This window comes from Pezoporus wallicus, unplaced genomic scaffold, assembly GCF_028554395.1.
Source record: "Pezoporus wallicus isolate ANWC-B61680 ecotype Strahan unplaced genomic scaffold, APGP_CSIRO_Pwel_v1 contig_4788, whole genome shotgun sequence".
Taxonomy (NCBI): Eukaryota; Metazoa; Chordata; class Aves; order Psittaciformes; family Psittacidae; genus Pezoporus; species Pezoporus wallicus.
In genome coordinates, this window is record NW_026638769.1 from 530001 (window position 1) to 551870 (window position 21870).

The 21870-nt window shown below is 38.1% G+C and overlaps 2 protein-coding genes across 7 annotated transcripts in view; both read left to right on the plus strand.

The window, feature by feature from the left end:
• Positions 1 to 3193, plus strand: part of SYNCRIP (synaptotagmin binding cytoplasmic RNA interacting protein) — a 47062-nt gene extending 43869 nt beyond the window's left edge. For all 4 annotated transcript variants that reach the window (XM_057412530.1, XM_057412531.1, XM_057412533.1 and 1 more), the window contains exon 12: positions 1 to 3193. This exon is cut by the window's left edge. The gene's annotated coding sequence lies outside the window, so the exon portion shown is untranslated.
• Positions 3194 to 16935: 13742 nt separating this feature from the next.
• The window catches only part of SNX14 (sorting nexin 14), a 55016-nt gene continuing 50081 nt past the window's right edge, over positions 16936 to 21870 (plus strand). For all 3 annotated transcript variants that reach the window (XM_057412513.1, XM_057412515.1, XM_057412514.1), the window contains exons 1-4: positions 16936 to 17098; positions 17179 to 17299; positions 18123 to 18199; positions 18312 to 18390. In XM_057412513.1, the coding sequence (XP_057268496.1) occupies positions 16959 to 17098; positions 17179 to 17299; positions 18123 to 18199; positions 18312 to 18390 (417 nt within the window). In that variant the 5' untranslated portion in view covers positions 16936 to 16958. The remainder of the gene's footprint in view (positions 17099 to 17178; positions 17300 to 18122; positions 18200 to 18311; positions 18391 to 21870) is intronic.

Sequence of the window (21870 nt, forward strand, 5' to 3'; positions counted from 1 at the left end):
CCAGAAGCTTGCAGTGGAGTAATGGTAAGGATATCAAGCAACCTTAAGTATCTCAGCTGTATAGGAGCATATTCTATTGCAAAAGACCTTCCTGCGAAGATCATGGATTCAAATATGGGACATTTGAACTAATACTTGGACTTTGAAATGAATTTCTTTAACAGTTTTCTCTGCAGTGCAAGTTATTAAACTAAAGCTACTCTATTTCCCCGATGTGTTCAACAAAATCCTTAACGTCTAGCATGGTATCTTAATAAAGAATAAAGTCGTTCTTTTAAAAAATCTGCTTTAAGTAGATTTTTCCCCCAAGTTTTCTTAGTTAAGGATTCCAGAAGTGGTATTCACAAATTCTTGCATTTAAATTTTTTATTGCAGTGGTCTAGATGAATACCATCATTGGTATCCTTAAAATTTATTTCTGCTCATGAAGGTTAATCATGATTGTCTATATAGTAATCACTTATGAATTGTGTTCAGATACAGCAGTTTCAGGTGTAATCATCAGAGCTGGTTAGTCAGGCATTCCAGATAGTGGTTCTTTTCAGAACCTTTTTTAAAGGGTTGGTTAACTACCTCAGTAGCAGAGGATTGAACTATACCCTGTCTGTACTGTACATAGAAAATCTTTGTAGATAAAAGCAAGGCTTGTTTAATATGATATGAGGGTAAGATTATAATATACCAAATGTAACATTCTTAGTTGCCTTTAGTTCCAGAGGCTTTGTAAGACTTCCTCATGACCATCATAACAGGCCTTGCTTTTGTCGTATTTTGTGGCTGAAAAAGCAGCCTTGCTTCTTCAGATATTGTAGTTATTTGGATGTATAATAGTTTAGCAAGATGTTACTTTTGTAAGACATCAGATGTTCAAAAAAAGTGCATCAGCAACTTGTACTAAATACTGCAGTGTCCCTTTATAAAAGGTCAGACTAAAACTGACAACTGTACAGTGAAGCCTGACATTTGGATATTTTGAAGTTTTTCATAAATCATAGAATAGCATATGGCTGTAGTTTAGCTTTTTAGATAAAAGGTATGTTTTCATTAGTGCATTTCTTACTGCTGATCACTGTAAAAACATGTGGATCAGCTTTCCATTTCTCTTACGCAGATCATGATAACCTGTAGAGTAGAGTAGAGTACAATCATTTGTGCTATGTTTTTAATTTTCTAAAGCACCTTGATGACAGTGAGTGTTCAGTGGTGAAGCATCCTCTATTGAACCACCCTTAAAAAAGACGAAGCAAAAACAAAATAACCTTGCCAAGTCCAACTTCGTATAGGTAAAAGTAGATAAAATTAAGTCTTTCTTTGGACTTGGCAGAAAGAGCTTCCCTTAACCCCCTACCCAAAGGGATACTGCAGTTATACTACATACCCATAGGCACCACAATGAAAATTGAAGCTTATACCTAATTAAGGTTTTATACACACCAGTTCCCCCAGTAAATGCAAATTTTAACAAAATTAGACATGTCATATGTTGAAAATGCTCATGGCAAACAATCATTTTGCATTCCTGCAAATAAAATTGTTTTATACTGTAAGCTGGAGGCGAGTGTAACTTATTTTTGTAATAAAGTTTTTATTTTTTTTATGTGTCATTAATATAAATGTGTGTTAGTACAGAGGTCTTCTGGTTAAAAACTTAGAATCGCACACATTTCAGTATGTTTACTTGTATTTACATAATTTTTAGAATAGTGGTTGCCAATAGCCTGTATGTTTCACATTAATTGATTTTTTTTTTGTTATCTTAATAAACCATTTTAGTATGTTGTATGTCAATTACTGGGATAGCTGGGACATGAAGTGTAATCTAAAATTGTCAAATATTCATTGGAATATGTAAATGTGCCTTGCCAGTTTTGAACTTTAAGAGTAAGCAACTGATGGTGGAATGAGTAGCCAATACGTAAGAGATTTTTGCTACCACAGTTTGATATACTGCCCTTGCTAAAGAGAAGTAACTTTTTTCCTCAAATTTTGAGCATTGAAATACACAGTTGCATTAGCTTCTGAATTTTCAAATCTAGCGATAAAACATTAGGCTTACAAAAGTGAGTTTGCTGATTGTAGCCTTAAGTATAATTTTGAATTTCAATGTAATCCTTGGTGCTGGCATTCCCAGTGTCAAGGAGTTTAAATGCTCCCTTTAAAGAGGTTGCCATGCCTACTGGCACTTTTACTGTCATATGGTTTTATAAGGAACACTGTCAAGATGTGGAAACTGAATTTGGACTTGCTATAAAATGAAAGCATTGGGGGTTGTAGGAGAGGGGAAGTCCTCATATTTACTAATCTTGAAATCTCTCCATTGCTGAAAGACTTAAAATGTTTGTGGGATCACAAGTGCTAATGACTTAAGGTGGAAATGTGTTGTAGGGAGAAAGGGGATAATATATTTATGGAACTATAACAGTTGATAGAATTGCATAAAAACGTTGCTGTTAAGGCACCACGTGTTGAAATTGTGGATCACATCCTAAATTTCAACTCTAAAAAGCTTGCTAAAAAAGAAAAAGGTAAAATTGACAGGAAAGCATTTTTAATGGAATGCAAGCAATGGTGAGTGAGCAAAATACCAAGATCTTGACAGTGTTCCCCCTAATTATGAACTCAAGCCATTATAACTTTTAAAATTAAATATGATTTGCACTGTTCTGATATTGGTGCAGTTTTTTAGCAAAATGATCAGAAAACAAAATTGCATGTGGTGATTATTAGTGTGGAAAAAACCCTAAAGACAAAAAAAAAAGTTATTTTCAAAGCTTTAAATCTGGTTGTGTAAAGAAAAGCTTTCATTACTAAGTGGAAATACTAGTGAGAATGGGCAAGTGCATATATAGAACGTCAGTTTGCTTGCACTGGGTGTTGGTAAACTTGAAATGTTCTACAGCAATAATCTCCTATGGAGTGCTTTGGTGACAAATGGACATCAAATACACAGGTGTTTCTGGCATGTTGAAGGCAATGTTGTCTTAATGTATTATGCTGCCTCTGTTTATTCTCATAGGAGGCTTTCTTTACTGAAACACCTGCAAAGGTTTTAGTTTAAGCTGGCATAGCTCCACAGTGGTTTATAATTTGTTCCTAAATTTGAAGTCTAGTTGAATTTAATAAGAAATCAATAATTGCTGCTGCTTAACACTTCTGGTTTATAAACACTCCAATACACAGCTTTTAAAATTAATGCTCGTTTTAATACTCATTTTTTGCTTGAAGGATTTCCTATAGGATATACAACTGTGTAATTTTTATTATTTTTTTTATAAGTTAAAGAGGAGATTTGTTACAACTTGGAACTCAAGTTTGTTTTTACTTTTGGAGGAAGGCTGTTATTACAGATACTGAGACCAGTTTCTGATTTTCTGTGTTGTAAAACTCTTACCTAAATACTGCCTTGAATCTAAAATAAGGAATAATAATTCCCTTCCTGGGGGTAAAGGGTATGACATAGTGTAAAATAGATGTAGCCTTTTCCAAAGGTAGGATTTCCAACCTAATATTTCAGGATAAAAATGTTATGTATGGCTGCAATTTCTTCTCTTGTGCCTTTGATAATTCTTCAGAGGCTTAACTTTTCTGTTCAGCCTAACAGTTATTTCAGTGGTTCCATTCACCAGTGAGGGGAGACTTTTTATTATAAGAAATAAAACTGAATGGCATGGAGACATAAACACATACAACATTTCCATGAAAAGTGTGTTCAAATCGATACATTCTACAAAAATAAGACTGTTACTCCCTCACTTCTGTTAGTGAAAACTTGGTGGAAAATGTTAATTGTTTAAAATGGAACAGCAATACTTTGAAGAAGGCAATGGGGCAGAACTCTTTATAATGTAGAGTTCTGAGAATGGTAGAGTTGGAGCTTGAGTTTGTTCACAGGCTAAAGCTTATGAATCCCAATTTAAAGACTGGCTGTGATGGACATGAAAGTCTGTCTTTGGTGAGTGTCTTCCTGAATTAACTCTAGCACATGACATCTCTTGGCTGGGGGTAGCTGGTTGCATTAGTTGGGCAGAGGAGACAGCAGATTGTACTTTGTCATTTGCTCTGTCAGATAAAAATGGTATGTGGCAGCAGGAGAGGAAGTCGAGCTGAAGATTCCTTGATCCTTAATAGGGTTAGTGGGGGGAGAAGGAATAAATCAGTGTTACTTTACAGGCATCTAGTGCAAACAGACATAAAGGAAGCTCTGATGTTAAACTTCTTCTGGGATACTGATAGTGACATGTCATCTAGTCAGTGCTTTACAGATGTTTAATTACATTTACTTGTGTTCTGAAGTCCACAGGATAAAAGAGTGACTTTTCTCTGGTGCTCCTTTGCTTTGACTGTTACAATAGATAGTCCTAGTGGCACTTTTCAAAAAAAAAAAAAAAAAACAAACCAAAAAAACCCACACCAAAAAACTCACCCCAATCTTGTTAGCTTACTTGGAATTTGGACAAGAGGGGCAGTTGTCTTTTGTCATGTTTTTCTTGCCAGTGTCTACCTGGTTACTGTTTTTTTCTACAAAGAGAAATACTTTTAAATGGGCAGCTCTTGAGTAGATGTTGCACACAGCAGAGCTCAGCTGGAAATGTTGGGTGACATTAAAGCTGTCTTCATGAGAGTTGTGTTAGATGGTCAGACTTCCAGGTACCTGGTAAAAGCTTTTGGTTTTGCGGGGGGGGGGGGGGTGTGGGGGTGTGGTGTGTTTGGTGTTGGTTTTGTTTTGGGGTTTGGTTTTTTTTTCAATAAAAAGGGGAAGAAAAAAGCACCTGTACAGTCTAGAAGACACAGACATGTTATGATGGTATGCAAGTAATGAGTCATTAAGTATGGCTTGAATTTTTAAAATTTAAATCAAAGATAGATTTTAGTTCCAAGAGTTGTTTTGTTCATGGACATTAGTGTCTGCTCCAAAATCAGCCCTTGGTTTTTGACAGTCATTTAGGTAAAACTTGCAGTGTCAGAAATATGGATTCCCTCTAGTCTGAGAAGGATGTGTTTGGGTCATTAATGCTGAGAGTTCACAATCTTTGCACAGTTAGCTCGACACATTTTACTTGTTCTGGTCACTAACATGTAGAAAGATATTTGAATCTTAACGCTTATTTTCTTTGCACTAAGGCAGTTATGAAATGCATTCTTAGCTCTGCTACACAGCCAGTAGAATAACCTATGCCATTTGACTGCACAGAAGATAATGGTAAGTAAAAATAGACATTTTAGTACTTAAATGACTTTCGGTACCTAAAATCCTAACTTCAGCAGGCTGTTTAATTGATTCCTTATCTGCAGTTACTAGGGAGGTTGTGGGTTGTAACTCTCCAGTTTTAATGTGTCCACTTCAGTGCTAAGTGAATGTTGGGTGTAATCTGTTCAGTGTAATCCGGTACCGTTAAATACGTTAGATCTGAAAGTCTCAGGAATGCTTCATAGATAATTAATTTTTAAATACTTTTGAATTGGTGGCTTAGCAATCGTAGCTTAAGGGATTTTCCATTAACACAGTCAGTCATTGAAAGCCAGGAACTAAATATATTAGGTCCTGAGTTCCTGGTTCCACGTATAGTGTTTCAGTATTGTTCTGCCATCTAACATTTTCAGCTGGGAGTTTTTTTCCTCTCTAGTAGGATGAAGAATGCACCTAATTCTGTTCCTAGTAGTGGTTATTTAAGAACTGTATTATTACATGTAGCTAATTTGGGATTAAAAAGCTTCCTCTGTGATAATTCAACACAGGCAATTTTATAGATGCCCTGTTTAATAATTGAGGATTTTTCTTAAGCTGCAGTTCAGCATACTTAAGAATGAAACTCCTCTATTACAAAACACTGGTGAGAGCTAGCCTAAAATAAATAATAATCCGTTTCATAATGCAGATGTATTGTAGTTGAAAGGTGATTTTTATCTTTAATATTACAGCACTTGAGATGGCAGATACAAATGCCTAGTCCCTGCGTCTGAAAACGCTGAAGTGGCTATTAAGGGACTGCTCCTGTTTCCCTGTTTCAGGCTGTGGTCAGAGACTTCCTTTGGATAGTGCAGTTTTTTTCTTTCACTACAAATAGTTGTTCTAATAAGATAACCTGTTTCCAGTCCACGGTTTTCTGCAGTTTTGTTTTGTTGTTTGTTTTGTTGTTGTTGTTTTTTTTTTAGCTTTGTATGTGTGCTTAAATTAATACTTTTTTTTTATTTATTTTTTTTTTTTTTATTTAGCAGAAGACAAACCTCCAGTGGCAATCACTGGTGTGTATGTGAGTTGTATTTTCACAAGAAGTGACCAGTATGTAACATTAACTAGTCTAGTAAAGCAGTCCTCTGTTCATGTTACCTACACTTCCACGGAAGCATGTTAGTTTACACTTGCTTTTGAATTAGTGGGATGCTTTGAAGAAAACTAGAGCATGTCTGCTGATAAATGTGTCAGAATTTGCAACTGAAAACTGCTGCAGGTTTCATGCTAATGGAAGAACAGACTTGAATATAAAGTAGGGCAGGGCAGGGGGAATGTTGTAAATTCTGTCACAGGAAGTCCTGAAGGTACCACAAGTTTTAGTTGGCTTTAAGCTTTAGCAGTGAGTACAATGGAAGCTGGGCTCATATAGCTGAATGATCTTTGCTGCTTTGTTTCGTTATGCCTCTTTTATTGCCTTCTTTCATTATGTTTTTCATTATTTTTTCTAATGACAGTTTATTGCCCTCATTGTAACATTCTTTAGAAAGAGTACTGCTTTTATCGAGTACTGAACCAGGAGGAATGTACAGATGAATGGTGAAAAAGTGTTGACATCTAAGCTTTGGGATACAGTTTGTAATGTGCTTTGAGGTGCAGTAAGATGTACTATACAGGTACAAATGACATTGAGGTAAATCAGGTAGTGGTCATATCTTGGCAAGGTTAGCTCAAACTACCTTCAGTGATGGCCTGTGCTAAAGCAGATTATTTGGTACTGAAGTATGCTAAAATGCTCCAGTAGTTTACTGTGGAGTTAGTAAAAAGCAACAAGGACAGTAACTCCAGTACAGCTGCAGGTAGATCATGATCCGCTCTGATTTTTGTAGTCTCTGGAAGAACAAGAGACAGTCATGCATAGTGTGTTTTAAGCATCTATTAAATTTCTAAGTCCTTTAGAAGCAACCTTTTTATCCTTTAATACATGAAGGAGAACATCTAAAGTTCAAATTCTGCACACGGCTTAAAGGGGCATACTTGACTCTGAAAAGAAGCCCCGCTGTTAAAGATAATCTGTCTTGGAATCCCTGTATCTAGCAAAAATGCATATACTGGGGAAAAAACCTCATCACAACACAGCACTCTCTCTTCCCTGTTTCCTAAAGGTATTTAGGAGAGGATGTTAATATGCAACTAAGGACATGTAGGTTAAATAGGTGATAGGTGTTGAATTCTTAGATACGGGGCAAGTGAAATGAAGGCAGCAGTAGCGGAACTTATGCCTAACAGTTGCATTTTAAGAATGATGTGAAGAGATTTCAGGTTTCACAAATGAACTGTGTTTAAAGTTCAGTTTAAAAAAGAACAGACATGTCTTAACTTGGACATCTTGAAGGGCAAAAAGTATCCCCATGAAAAGGAAAACCTACAGAGTCTTCTGTAAATACCTTTTGTTTTTTAAAGTGGTGTTGACAACCAGGGAAGTTCCTCCTCAGAGAACTACTAAGAAGCGTTTGCCTTTATTTAAAATTTTGACCTAGAAGTGATGGAATCACAAACATCCCTCACTTGGGAAGGCTTTTATGAAAGCATATTCTTGTTCTCTGAGAAAATGTACGGAGAGGGAACAGTTGGGAAATCATCTACCTGTAGGCACAAGGTGGCTCTTAAATATGCCTGAACTCTACATTCCTGCAAACTTGTAGTCTTAGGGCTAGGGGCAGAATAGCCAGGGAAGCAACCTGGGAAACCAGAACATAGATAACTTTTATTTAGCTGTGTTAACAGCTTTGTAGGATCTTTCCTGCTACTAATCAGTCTGTCCTTTTCCTGCAAAAGGTAGGTACACTGTAAGCCAGGCACCATCTAGCAGCCACAGAGTGATGTGAAGGGAATGTCAGGTGATGCCTCTTGCCCAGGTTCAACAAACATCAGGTCGAAAACACAGGGTCCTCGGATTACATTTCAGAAGGTAAGAAGATCTTGTCCTGGCTGTCTTAATCATTAGGGCCACTTTATCTTGGTAGAAATTTCAGAAGAAAGCTGTCTGGAAGTGTCCCTGTAAAGGGAGGAGATTCTGAACACAGCAAAATACAAAAATGGTGGAGGAAATAAATCTCCTGTTACTATGCCTAATGCTGCTATTTCAGATGTCCTGTTCTGAGGGGCGATATCCTAGAGCTGCTGATTGTAGACCTGCAGTTTTGAAGTGATGAACTAAAATAATTTCAGCCCCAAGAAAGCAAGAGCCAGTCTTGAATACTTGATTACATGTGTCCCAAAGATGGGCCCTTTTTTTCAGTACAGGTGAGGAGTTCTTTCATCTCTTTTTACTGGTATAACATGTTGCCACTCACTGCCCTTAATAATCCCTTAAAGGGTGTGCAAAGGTAGGATAGTTGAGAAAAACTGCTTTTAATGATGAGTCTTCTAATTGAGTGATGCTTGAAGGGAATGCAGTGTTCATTGCAAAGCTTGCATGTAGAGTCTTAAATGTCTCTTAATGCAGGGGAAAAAAAGTCATAATAAGTGTTATTTGTAAAGCTGGGGTGAATCAGTGCCAACTCGGAAGCTTCATTGCAGAGTTTAGGTTCAGGATGGGGCCCACATAGCTGCCAAGTGCACCAGCTTCTTGTACAGAGTTGGGGGGGGTTTCTTCTGGAAAGGAATGCGCTACATGCCCAGCATCCTGGGAGAGAGAAGTGGCAGATAGTTCCTTGGCATTAGGCTAGGACTTTTCATTAGAGAGCTGGTGGTGCAGGTAGCCTAAATAGGCATACTCTACACTGGAGGTGGTCTTCATGTGCTCAGAAGTGAATGTACTTGCAATGAACAGTATGTACTTGGACAGCTGGGACCTTGAGGGATAAGAAAGTGGTGAGAGGTGGTATGAAGGTTGCTAACTTGAAGATATTCAACATTTCCTCAAGTCTAGGCTAGAACTTACATGCCTTAATACGAGAAAGTACACTTCCTTTGTGAACAAAAGGAATTTTATTCTAAGGCTGTCAAATGCAAAAGGCTGAAGGAATGTGGCAAGGTAGAATACACTTACCAGGATTTGAATTTGCCAGATTTTCTTACAGAGTTAAGAGGGTCAGGCATAGGTACAGCTTTGTATTTTATTCTAGTATATATAAAGAAGTATTTATTTTCATAGACAGCTTTCAGTGGGGAGAAGTTATTTTCTCTGCAGGTGAGCATGGGGAGCCATATCCCTGAAGACTCAGTGGGAGGTGGGAATATTCCTGACTGTAGAATGTGAAGTGAGCATCTGATGGAGAACTCTGAAGAGTTCTTGGTGAAACTCAGGTGGGCAGCTTTGAACTAAGACATCTCAGACTGAAGGCACTAACTCCATGTCTCCTCACTGTGAAAACCGTTCCTCCAGATAATTGGTGTTTTCAATTTTGTTCCTTTCTTCTGGCTTTTAACTATTGCTCTTCGGCTTCTGGGAAGAAGAGTGAACCATCACTCTGTAGGTAGCTTGACTTTTCCTTCCAACCTGACAAATAACTAAAAGGGAAAATGACGAGCTTGGCTATGGCTCCCCACCATTTGTGGTCCAGGAGAACACCAGATACATGGGCTTTTCAGAATTGAGTCTGACTGGTATTCCAAGTTTCCTGACTATAACAGACCCCAGAAACACACTGGACATACAGAACACACCATGATATGGTGATAGGTCATAGTACTTGATTTGTGTTTCTTTATGTCCAAGCAGAATGGTGACCAGAACTTCCTACTTGTTGAGATAAATAATGGTAATGAGACTCGTACATAAGCCACTTGGAATGTGGATGATACTAGAGAATTCTTTTTCCATTTTGGTATGTTCTGAAGCAAAATCTACTTTCTCAAGGAGGAAAAAAAAATCTTCCTTCTTGTATCAGAATGGCACTGACGCCAAGTTGAGGTTTATCTGAGACCTCCTAGTCCTGTGTGTTGTGTTACACACTATCTTATGTGAATGTGTTGAAACCACAAAGACCATCATCTTCATCTGTAATTTTGGGGGCAGAGGGGGAGAGAGATTACTACAAACTGGACCTAAATACCTCAAACTCAAGATTAGACTGAAGGACTCAAAATTTCTGAAGGGGAAGAAAATGTTATTTCTTACAGTTTGATCAGAAAGATGGTAAGCTGATTTTAGTATTTAAATGCCTTTTTATTAATATAGCCTTTATGTCTCTTTCTGTGAAAGAGGGAAATCTTAATGCCTAGCATTTAAAAGTGGGAGTTTTTTGTACTTCTGTAGAAAAACATATATGCCAAGTAGCTTATGTAGTAGCAAGTTATCCAGTCAAATCAAACTGATTTAGGAAGTTTTAGAATAATAGTGTTAATATCACATCATATTAGTTCCAATGCCTTTCCTAGGCAGAATACTAGTTAAATGAAACAGAAAATAAAAAGCAAAGCAAAACTTTAATGGAGTTTCACAGAAACTGCCTAAGTCTTCCAAATATTCTTTGTTTCTCAGTTACACAGTTTGTGCGCTTTCCAGACAGCTAAGAGTCCTCTTACCTGCCTAAGCATGCACTCTCCACTCCCCAAAGACACTTTAGGGAAAACTAAGTGTAAGTGGCAAGCATGCACATAACCAGGAACTGCATTTGTAGGACATCTGGAGGAATCCCAAGTAACAGTTCTTCGCTACTCTGGAAGAGAGACTGTGGCTTTCTGTCCTGCCAAGGTATGTCTGCTCATAGGCCTGTGGAAGAATCTTCTACAGAAGCACCATTAATGCCAGTGCTAGAGGTGAAGTAGTATATAATAATACATCATTTTTCTATTAAATAGGCCAGCATTTGGGGGGCAGGGAAAAGGGTTTGGCAGAACTTTCAGAAACTTGGAGGCAGCTGTCTGATAAATATGGCACTGATCAGCTATGAGCTGTAAGGAAGTCTGGCCTTGCAGAGCTTGGTACTGAGCCCCTCTTCTTAAATTCTCTCATTAAAATTCTTACTCCTTTTGTAGTGGAGCTTCACCGCAAAATAAGCAACATGGGCAAGCTGTCTACATGGTTCAGAAAGTCTCCGAACTCATCCTTGCATCTGAGGAGAAACAGCCCTCTCTTCAGGCTGTCTTATAGCATTGTCACATGCATTCTGCCTGTCAACATTAATTGATCTTTTTGCTTTTGTTGTATATTCAATATTCTTGCGAGGGAAATGTAACAGATATTTATGTCTTATTGCTTTTTATTTTCTCTTTAATCATTCTGAAAATGCCTGGGTTTGGTGTATATCACTTAGAGGAAAGTGTCAGATTGATTCCATACATCCTCAGCCAACAAATGGTAAACAAAACAATATCCTGGTTATACAATTGGTTCTATAAAAATTTCTGTAAAGCATTTGACGGAAGACTTAACTAAAGCACAAATAATGTCTTGAGGGTGATAATTAATGTTACTTGACTTTTACCCTATACTGCTTTTACGTACTTTGTAGTCAGAGAAACTGGTTGCTCGAACTAAAAATATCTCTATGGGATTCTGACCTGACAAAAGCACTCAAGGCATTTACTGCTGTATCCACAGAAGCTAAAGCAATGGCTGTCAGCATACCAGCATGCCAGTCACCAAAAAATCCCCACGGATCTCATCACTTTGGGCTTACATGGTCATTATCAGCACCTACAATGGACATGTTCTTATTGGTAGGAAGTTTTCTCTGATACAAGCTGGCTTACAACAGCAGCCTTTAGTTAATGTTTTCCCCACTTTTGACAAGTTCTGTGTGTTGATTAGAATTTCCTCAGCATGTGAAGACTTCAGATTGGGATTTTTATTTTTTTTTTTTCCACTGTGGCTGTTGGGATTTGTTTGGTTTTGCTTTTTTTTTTTTTTTTCAGTGAGGTGGAAAAGAATCCACCAAACTGCGAAAGTTGTGTCTAAATGAGTTAAAAAGGATCATAAATCTTTATGGGCTAAATTGTCAAATTACACTGAGGGGGTGCAAAAATAGTGAAGGAACAGTTTAAGGAAGGCACTAGTTCTACTAATAAAAGTCATTTGGAATACTATTTTGTTGAACAGTTTTGTTTCCCCTGTTACAGCTGTTTCCTACTCCAGCACTACAAAACAAAGTATGTAATAAAATTGGAAAAGGATATTGAGAACAACAAAGATGATAAAAGGTACAAAAGTGAAAAATAATTCATTGGAGTAGGAATCTTAGTTTTGGGAAAGACTGCTCAAGTGGCCAAAGTATTTTGCTAAAATGATAAGCAGCAAGTGCATTGAGTAGAGAATGATTTTTCACCATCTCTTTGTAAAATATTAAATGAAATGTGAATGGAGAGCTGCATCTTCACTCATACAAATGTAAATAAGTAGTGGAACTCCTTGTTGAATGATTTTATGAGTGTTAAAACTTCATGACTGTTCAAAAAGCAGCTTGAAACCTAGCAGAAAAATTCTTTTTTTGGATATCCCCAAGATTGTGAATCAAAGGATGTTCCAGGAAAGTAGTATTATATTATTGTTTATGCCTTTACAACTTTTTCCTAAGTATGTGCTCCCTGGTGGCTGTCATCACAAACAGAATGCTCACCTAGTTGAAGACTTGCTGACCCAATACAGCTCTTCTACAAATCCACCAAGTATCTGTGATGAAAAACTTACACTACCTTTAAGTTCTCCAGGCCTCATCATAGTTATGAGGCATAGGTTCTGCAACAGTTTGCAATGATTTAACAGAAACATGTTGAAAGGATTTTCTTGACAATCCTCAGTTCAGCTGAAACAAGGGAACAAGGCTTAAATTCCTCCTCTAACTCCCTACTTGAAAATGTCCCCCATTGACCTCAAAGCTGGTCAGTGGAAATGCCCCTCAGGAGCTGATACACCTGTTTTCATAAAATGTGTATCCAGGGCAGCATTTTCTTTACCCTCCTAGTACATGAATGGCTTGATTTTCATTGAGTCTCAGCTCTTAAGTATGGCTATAGCATTGTTTTACCTATTTGCATTGGTACAGCTCCTTTTTCTTACAAATTAACATGGTTTGGGGTTGTTTGTATTTTTTTTTTTTTCCCTCCCAGATTAACCTAGGTTTTTGGAAGGAATTAAGTTTTCCAGCTCTTTTCCCTGTATATACTGACCAGTTCAGTTACCTCAATACTCCATTAAGATACATATCCAGAGAGCTTATTTTTCACTTAGGTGAACTAAAATAAGATTTCCATAGACTATACCTTTGTCAGATGTTGCCACAAACCCAATATTCATTTCTTTAAGCATTTTTCCAGTGTCTTCTATAAAGGTTTTGTGCCTCTTCATGCATATTCCTTAGTGGTGCTTTTTGCTGTTCACTTTTGCAGGCCACTATTTCTTACTGTCAGTAATAATCTTGTACACTCACCTTGCAACTTTCTGCTCTTTCTCTTTTAATGTCCCCTAAACTGTAGTTTGGACAGGACAAATTATTTTCATCTCCCAATTCTCTCAGTATCGAGTCTGTGAAGGAATGTATACAAAAAAATCCTTTTCATGTAAACAACTTGAAGAAAAGCTCTGTATATATACTGCTGTTGCTTTGGCCCTTTGTACTTCCTCCTTGAGAGTTACAAGCTCCTCAAGTCAAAACTGCCTCAAGCACATTGCTTGGCTTTGTTTCCCCTTCATGCCAATGGTATTTTCCCAAATGGACCTGTTTTGGTTGTCCCGCTGAAATTCTAACAGTACATCACTGTTTGCCCAGCATGGTTCCTTTTGGGTATACTGAACTGTCCCTCTGGAAAGAGTTACACTCAAAGTGGGTTCTTTAACTTCCTTACCAAAACAGCCTCCCTGCCTTTTACCCTTGCAAGTCTTTATGTTGGCTGGCACCAGTCAGTGACTTTATGGCTTTAGTCCTAAACACAATCTGGTAGGAGTTTTCAGGTTTTCCTATTGAATTGTATTTTACAGTACCTTAGGGCGGAAAATAATCATGAATTTTGAGTGCCCTGTTATACCTGAAACCCCTTAGCCCCACCCCTTCAATTTCAGTTGCCTGCTGAATCTGTTGCTAACCAAACAACACAACTTTGAAACGGTGTAATGTCAGTTGGCAGTTCATTTCCCCTGCAGTTGTGGAAACCAGTGATCTTTTCAGAAGTATGTTACCCATCGTTTTATAAACAATTTCTCCCTTCCACCTTGCTCCTTAGTGTTCTGGAGCAGCTCCTAGATTCTTCTAGGCGACAACTGGGGTGGGGATTTTCTCTGGAAAGCCAAAGTTCTTGTCAGTGTATCCAGCAGGTACTTTTCCTCAGGTTAAAATTTCCTCATCTATGCTTTGATCTTGTAGTACTGAGAGTCAATTTATGGTCCATAATGTGGTGGTCCAGGAAGCAAATTGGATATGCACCATCCACTGGCAGCACACATTCCCATAAAGCTCATGAGTACAGGTCTATGCAGCTGGTATAGGGAGCTGATGCCCAAATGCCTAAAATTGTCAGATTAGCAGTTTATTAACTCATTTGTGTCAACAGACACAAATAATTACCCTCCAACCCAAAGCAAACCAGAAATGTTAATCAAGTGGTCAGCCCCTACTCCCAAGTTTTCACGTTTCCTTTAATACAGAAAGGCCAAGAAGCACTGCAAAATTTCGATTTTCACTTATGTTTTTTGTGTACAACTGAATTAGACTGAAACCGGTAACTGTTGATGGATGCCCTGTAGTTTTGAACTTAAAATTGTCCAGTCTAAAATGCCCACTAATGCTGAATTTTCTTGGGATCTGAGTCACCAACTTCAGTTTCACCTTTTTTTTTTTTTTTTCATTTAAGCTTACCTATTTGCTAAATACTTAAAATGAATTTTCCATTAAGTTTTCTGCTAAGTGGCTGAAGTTAAAGGTTAATATGAAGCCTTCTATTTAAGCTTCTGGAAGGGGCCTACAAAAGTGGTGAGAGACTTGTGGGGAATAATTTATATAGGAGAATTAATTCCTCGTTGGGCAAATGTAAAGGACTGATTACATTATGTAAGTTAACCTGGACAACTGCATCCATGAAAACGGTAACCCTCTAATGCGTTGAGAAGAACAGAAGCTGACTTGCTGACTTTGCAGATAAGAATCTCTATTATTGTTCACTGCCTGGTTTACTGAAACAAGCATGGCTTTTTAAGCTAAAAAAAAAAAACCCAAGCACTTTGCTAAACAGAATCTTAGTCTTATGACTGGTATTATTCAGCTAACGACTGTAGCATTTAATTTTACATTGAAAATCTGCACTAGTATATTTCTGAATGCTAGAATACACAATCCTCTGTTACTATTAAAAATAATCCATAAGACTGCTTCCATGATGAAGTGAAAGATCCTTTTAAATTTTCAATGTTGTAATAAAATCTAGCTTTCCAGAACAACTCAGTCCTGGCCATGCTGCTTCAGAGCTCAGCTCCAGATGCATGTTTTCCCCTTCAGTTTGCTAGTTAACTAGAGAATCTTCCCAAGAACTTACGTGAAGAGAAAAAGACTGGCTGTTACTGGGGAATGGGCAAACTATTTCTCACATAAGGTCAAGAAAATTTTGAAAAGCTGCCTGTTGTATCTCCCTTTTGTTCTTCCATGCTTGCTTAGGTTGGAAGACAAACCTCAGATGTAGCAGAACAACCTAAGTAGTCAGAAGGGGATGGGCAATGCCAACACAGCTGTCTCTAGCAGAGCAGGATGGGATAAAGCAGGTTGTTGTAGTGTCTGCCCAGCAGAGGTGATCTGTGAATTTCAGGAAATCACACAGCTTCTCAGATGGTAAGGTACAATTAGTGCCAAATGTGAATGTGGCGATTTTACTTTAAACAAACATAACCCTGACAGTGAAGCTACAAATTAAACTCTACCCAGAGTAAAGAATGGAAATGGAAGCAGAAGTTTGAATTCTGTTCTTGCCAGTTTGCTGTGCAAGTTACTTCCTATGTTACAGACATATAATGAATTATTTTAAGAATTACACATTTTTCAAAGTTATTCCTTATTAGAAACACTGCAAAGTAGATGACTAAAAATCACAAGCAGTATAGCTGAAGATAAAATAAGCAGGTAGCAAAAAAATGCATCTTCTAAGGAAAAGTAATTTCCTCTGGCTACACTGGATGGAGATTTGCTGTATGTATGCACCTTATTTGTTTGGTTAATTTCCTAACAGAAAACACATGGGCTAACATGAAGTAATACTGTGCAGATGCTCTTAAAGAAATTCAAGCTGACCCTGGGCTTTTGCCAGGCTCTCTGAAAAAGGTCAACATACTGAAGTCAAACTGCAGCATTTCACCTGTTAGAGAGGTCAAGGGAAGTGTTGCACAAAGTGAGAAAACATCTGAGCAAAGGTTCTTAAAGCTATTCTCAGCTTTCAATTTCTAGATCCTGACTCACCTTCCAAATACTGAATTTTCCTTAATAGCATTATTGTGTGGGGTTTTTGCTGGAGACTTGTAAACACGGCTCTTCTGAACAGAAGTATTTCATATGCTCTCACATAGCCTTTGCCAAGACGTATCTCTGTGGGGCCTAGTGCAAATGAGTAAGGGAACAGCAACTTCTCAAAAGAGCTCAAAACCAGAGACAATTCTCTGGAGCACTGATTTTCCCTTAACACGTAATGTCATATTTGCATAACTTTGAGCTTCCCAAGACTGAGTAACAGTTGCTGAATATAGTCAAACAGTTTGAAAGCTTGTGACTTGCTCTGTACCTGAAGGCAGTTATTCATGGGAAGTTGGCTTTAAATTGTTCTTGCTAGCAATAAACTACATCCGGCGCCGCGCCGGGCTGCGGCCGTGATGCGCTGGGTGCAGGCGGCCGGCGAGCGGCTTCGGCAGCGGGCGCGGGGGGCCGAGGTGCTGCGGGAGACCTGCCGGCAGTATCCGCTCTTCTGCTGCCTTCTCCTGGGGCTGGGCGCCGCCACCCTTCTCCTCAACCGGTAACCGGGAGCGCCGGGGCGGGCAGCCGGGCCCAGGAACCCTGTCATGCAGTAATGTTGCCTTCCTGTTTGTTTGTGAGGTATCTTCATGTTTTAATGATCTTCTGGTCGTTCGTGGCTGGTGTCGTTACCTTCTACTGCTCGTTGGGACCGGATTCCCTGCTGCCCAATATTCTTTTTACGATAAAATATAAACCCAAGGTAAATGTCTGTCAGCATTCTGCTTTCTTTATATTTAGAAAGAATGCGTAATTCCAGGAGCTTTCTGACATATTATACATTGATGCAGCTCGTATCTTTCATCTGAGAGGTGTTTTGTAGCAAATGCAGAATGACTAAGACTTTTTATTCATACGTTTTACATAGCCCTATCAAACCTATATATGGCTGTAAAGCCTGTTGGGAGGGTTCATGGATGTTGTTTTCTGCTTCGCTGATTTTTGAGCTTTGGCATTTGAGTATTAAGTAGCTGAAAAATTATGTAGTTGTATGCTTTTTTATTGAGGCTTTTTCTTTTATAAAGATGCTCTTTCTTTGGCAAGCCAGTGCTAAGTCTTGTTTGCTGATTGTGGTGAAACTTCTCTAAGTAGTACTGCCTGTCAAATTAAAAAATAAACAACTTTCCCAAATGAAATTGCTGTTTTCAAACTTGAAATTCTACATGAAACCATTTTACAGGGCTAAAAATGCTACAGTTACAATACTTCAAGGCTATGAGTGAGGCAGGTGTTGTAGAGAAAGCAGCTGCTCTCTTGCTAGACCAGCTGATGTTCGGGGAGATGACTGGAGGTGTGAAGGGGAATCTGTCTATTCAAACTTCTAATGGAAGCGACTTTTCTGTTTGATTCAATTGTCTCTCATACCGTGCCTTATTACCTCAATTTTCCTGCTTGGAGAACAACTTTTTCTTTATGCTCTTCAGTTCTGTGTAATTTTATGCTCTAAAAGGAAGTTCACAAATGTCAGTGTATTAAATGAGTCATCATTTTGAAGAACGTAAACTTGTCCAAATGTCTTCTCTTAGCAATTAGAACTGCCAGAGCTATTTCCCCATGGTCACAGTTGTGCTGTATGTGGCAAGGTCAAATGCAAGAGGCACAGGTAAATTAAATATGTGGCGCCGGTAAGCTTAGTATTTCTTACATTTTGCACAAAGCAGTAGGAAACTCTTGATGAAGTATTGTTACATCAACTTTTCCATCCTCTCCTACAGACCTACTTTGCTTCTCGAAAACTATCAGCCATGGCTGGATCTGAAAGTGTCTTCCAAGGTGGATGCATCGCTCTCGGAGGTAATTGCTGTAGCATTTCTTTAGTACATTGAAATACAGTGAGTTTTTATTACATATCTCTTAGACATATTGCTTCTGGTTCAGTAGCTAATTCAGGTGTACTTCGCGTATATGTTAACTTGTTCCTGTAAAAGTCAAATTGAAAGAATATATGCTGGGAGCAGAGAGGCAAGATGGAGTATTTGTTATCACAGATGTGACTGTTGCTGTAGTAGTATCCCTAGAACACAGAATAAACATTTATGTAAACTGGGAAGTATATAGGAAAGAACAGTTGTAATTGAACATGTCTGATTCTCAAAAAGTTAAGGATTTCATCCTGCTTAGTTTGTTGAAGTGGAGGTTAAGAGATGATTTGCCCACAGCAAGAGTAGCAAAAGAATGAAAGCCTTAAGGGAAGGGTGAGATGGACAGTTGAATGTTTTTAAAAAACACAGATAACGACTTCTTGACGTGCTTTAACTTAATGTAGTGACTTCTGCAGTTTCAGAACCAAACAGTTATTGTTTTAAAATTACTTAATCTTTTAATTTTTTTTTAAAGAAGTTTGGACTAAGTGTATTAAAATAACAGCATTGCTGAATATAATTTCAGTAGGCTTATCTTTTTAAACCTGTTGTTTTAATAATAGAATGTAAAAATAAATGCTTCTATGTGTGTAGTAATTTTAGAATTTGGGGCAGCAAATAGTTGTAAGTTTATCAAAGGATGTGGTAAATGCTGAAGAACTGGAAATTTTCCTGTTTAGCTTAAATAGGAATTTAATGCTAAAAACATTCTTTGTAGTATGTTATTCATAAGATATTTGAGTAGATACCATAGTTATCTTCTAAGACTGATACTTAAAATGTGTTGCTGCACATTTGGCATTTCATATTTGATTGCTGTTGCTTACTTCCTCGAGCACTGAACCAGAGTAATCATCTTTGATAGACACAGACAAGCAGTTTGTTTGAGCCACTCTTTTCACCTATGTAGGATACTGTTTGAAATGAGAAATCTCATTGTGTTTTTTCCCAGTGCAACTTTTCTGTACTGGTTAAAAGGGTAACAAGGGTTCTGCCCACACTGAGCATCTCGCTCTGCTCTGAGGATGCAGTGTGTAACGTGTGCCTGGAATTGGATAGCTTGCTTTGGGTTGGGAGGAGAGACTGATCTTATTTTCTTTTGTGGGTTAGTTTTACAGTAGAGGGAAGCTGATACAGTGAGAACTGAATTAAGATTAATGAGATTCTAACGGAGTGCAACCCACTTTTGGAAAGCAAATTCTACAAGTCCTTGGAATATTTATGGGATTTTTAAACTCTGGATTAGTTTTTCTAGTTCTTCCTTTGCAGGCTAAAGAATTTTGGCAATGTTCTCATTTCTAAATGTTTCTAATCTGAATCAGTTGTATAGTCTTTAAGCTTGTATTTTCAAGTGCTTACGGAATAGTTCAATACACACTCAAATCAGAAGAAATCCACCTTTTTTGTCACAAACCACTTTTTCTCTCTTGGATTGTGATGGTAGTTTGTTTCATTGATGGCAAATTCTTAATCTTTTGCAGTCTTGTTTGGTTATCTAGCTGCTGTACATGGTTTAGAACAATAAGAAAAACCTGTGCTTGGACTCCCCTATCCATTTATATTTATTACTATAGTTGAACTGTAAACTGCCTCAACCATGCATCTATCAATATTTCATAGTTTGGGCTGTATCCTGCACAAAAATAGTGCAGTGACCTAAGTAGAATTTTGTTTCCAGTGGCTGTTGATCTCAAATTTTTCTTAAATTCTTAACTTGATTATGGGACCAGATTTTTTTTCTTTCCCCCTTCTCTCTCTTCTAAAAGTACAAAATGGACAAATGCATGACAAGAAATCAGTTACTGTTTGAATGTGCTCTTTGCCAGTCCTGAACTCTTTCAGCAGCATGGTAGCTTTCTTGTTGGAAATTGCTTGTTTTGCCATCAGGAAGTGGTCTCAGCTATCTACCTGTACTGCCTTTTAAGGCTTTTAAAGTAGTCTTTGTCATTTACTTACCCAATTCTTCCTCCTTTCCAATCTAATTCGGCCTGGGAGTTACGACCTGCAACTGAACCATTCATTACTCAGCACTACAGTTCCTTTTCCTGACAATTGGGTTCTGTTCTATGACAGTCCACAGAAAGCTTGTCTCGGCAGCAAAGACTGACTAGCTTGCAGTGTTATAGTGCATGCTAGAAAATAACTTCTCTTTGTTCTTGTCATCAGCTGCTGCTTATATTGCTGCGTGCTGCATTTGGTTTTATGCTTGTAATCGCTTGCCAGTTCAAAGCTCCTCAGACATAGTAGAACCTGTCATTTTGCAGAATGATTGAAAAATAGGTTTTAAATTAAATGACTCATCGTTTATGTTTAAATCTGGAGAATAATACTTTACAGACAAGGAAATTGCTTGTCATTAGCTGTCATTCTTTGAGATGTCCCATCTATTCTGTTGGCATGTGTGCACAGTGTGAGCAGTTGAGCATGAATAATGTCGTTGGTCTTGCTAGAATGGAAGTGGGTACATGCATCCTGCGAAATAGTGCTTTGAAGTGCAGTGGGTGATGTGATAGGTTTTTTTTTTGCCTGACTTACGGAATCACACTGATACAGTCTGGAAGACTCATAGGGTTCATGGGAAAACTGTATGGACCTTGAACTCCAGTTACTGGCAGTCAATTGCCTGTTATTCTTGGAGTATTTGTATTTTGCAGTATGGATGGTTTCACACTGTAGCTCTCTGAGCTTCACTACAGCACCTTGGTGTAATGGAGCATCATACATAACTGCCTCTGTCATGCTATGTGTTTAGTAAATGTGCAAATAAGCACTGCTTTCTGTGTCTCTAAGATCAAGACATTTTTTATGAAAGCTATATAGAGAACTTGAATTCTAGTCAAATGTGTCTTGACCTCTGATAGCAGGACTTGACCTCTGAAAGTAGGATCTTGACCTCTCGTATGTGGACTGCACAATGCAAGTGCATTTTAAGTTAGTTGTTTGTCTTTCTGCATGCTGCCTCTGAGTCTTAGGCTTGTGGGATTATCTGCGTGACATTGTCCTGTGGAAGCATTATCATAAAGCCCTTATGTGTCTATGGAAACAGTAGATAAAAAGAGAAACTGGCAAGTCTGCAGAATGGTTCAACTGGAAGTCGGTTACTAAAGTCACGGGCTGAATCTCAAGGAGACCCTGTCTGGAATGGGGTGCATCATCAGGTCTTGTATCTCTCCTGCTTTTCTTGCTGATTTAATAACCACAGGAAGATGATTCTCAGAACCATACATGTTTGGCTTTAGCAGTAAGAGCAAGATCTCTCACTGTTGGAAACAATGCCTCTGGACTGTAGATGAAAAGTTACGTTAGCAGTGGCACATGCGCTGGAAGCCTGATAGACAGGCTTTCAGTTCCAAAGTAGTATGATGGGTAAAGGAAAGTCTTCTAAGAGGAGTGCATTATACTCTTTTGGAGT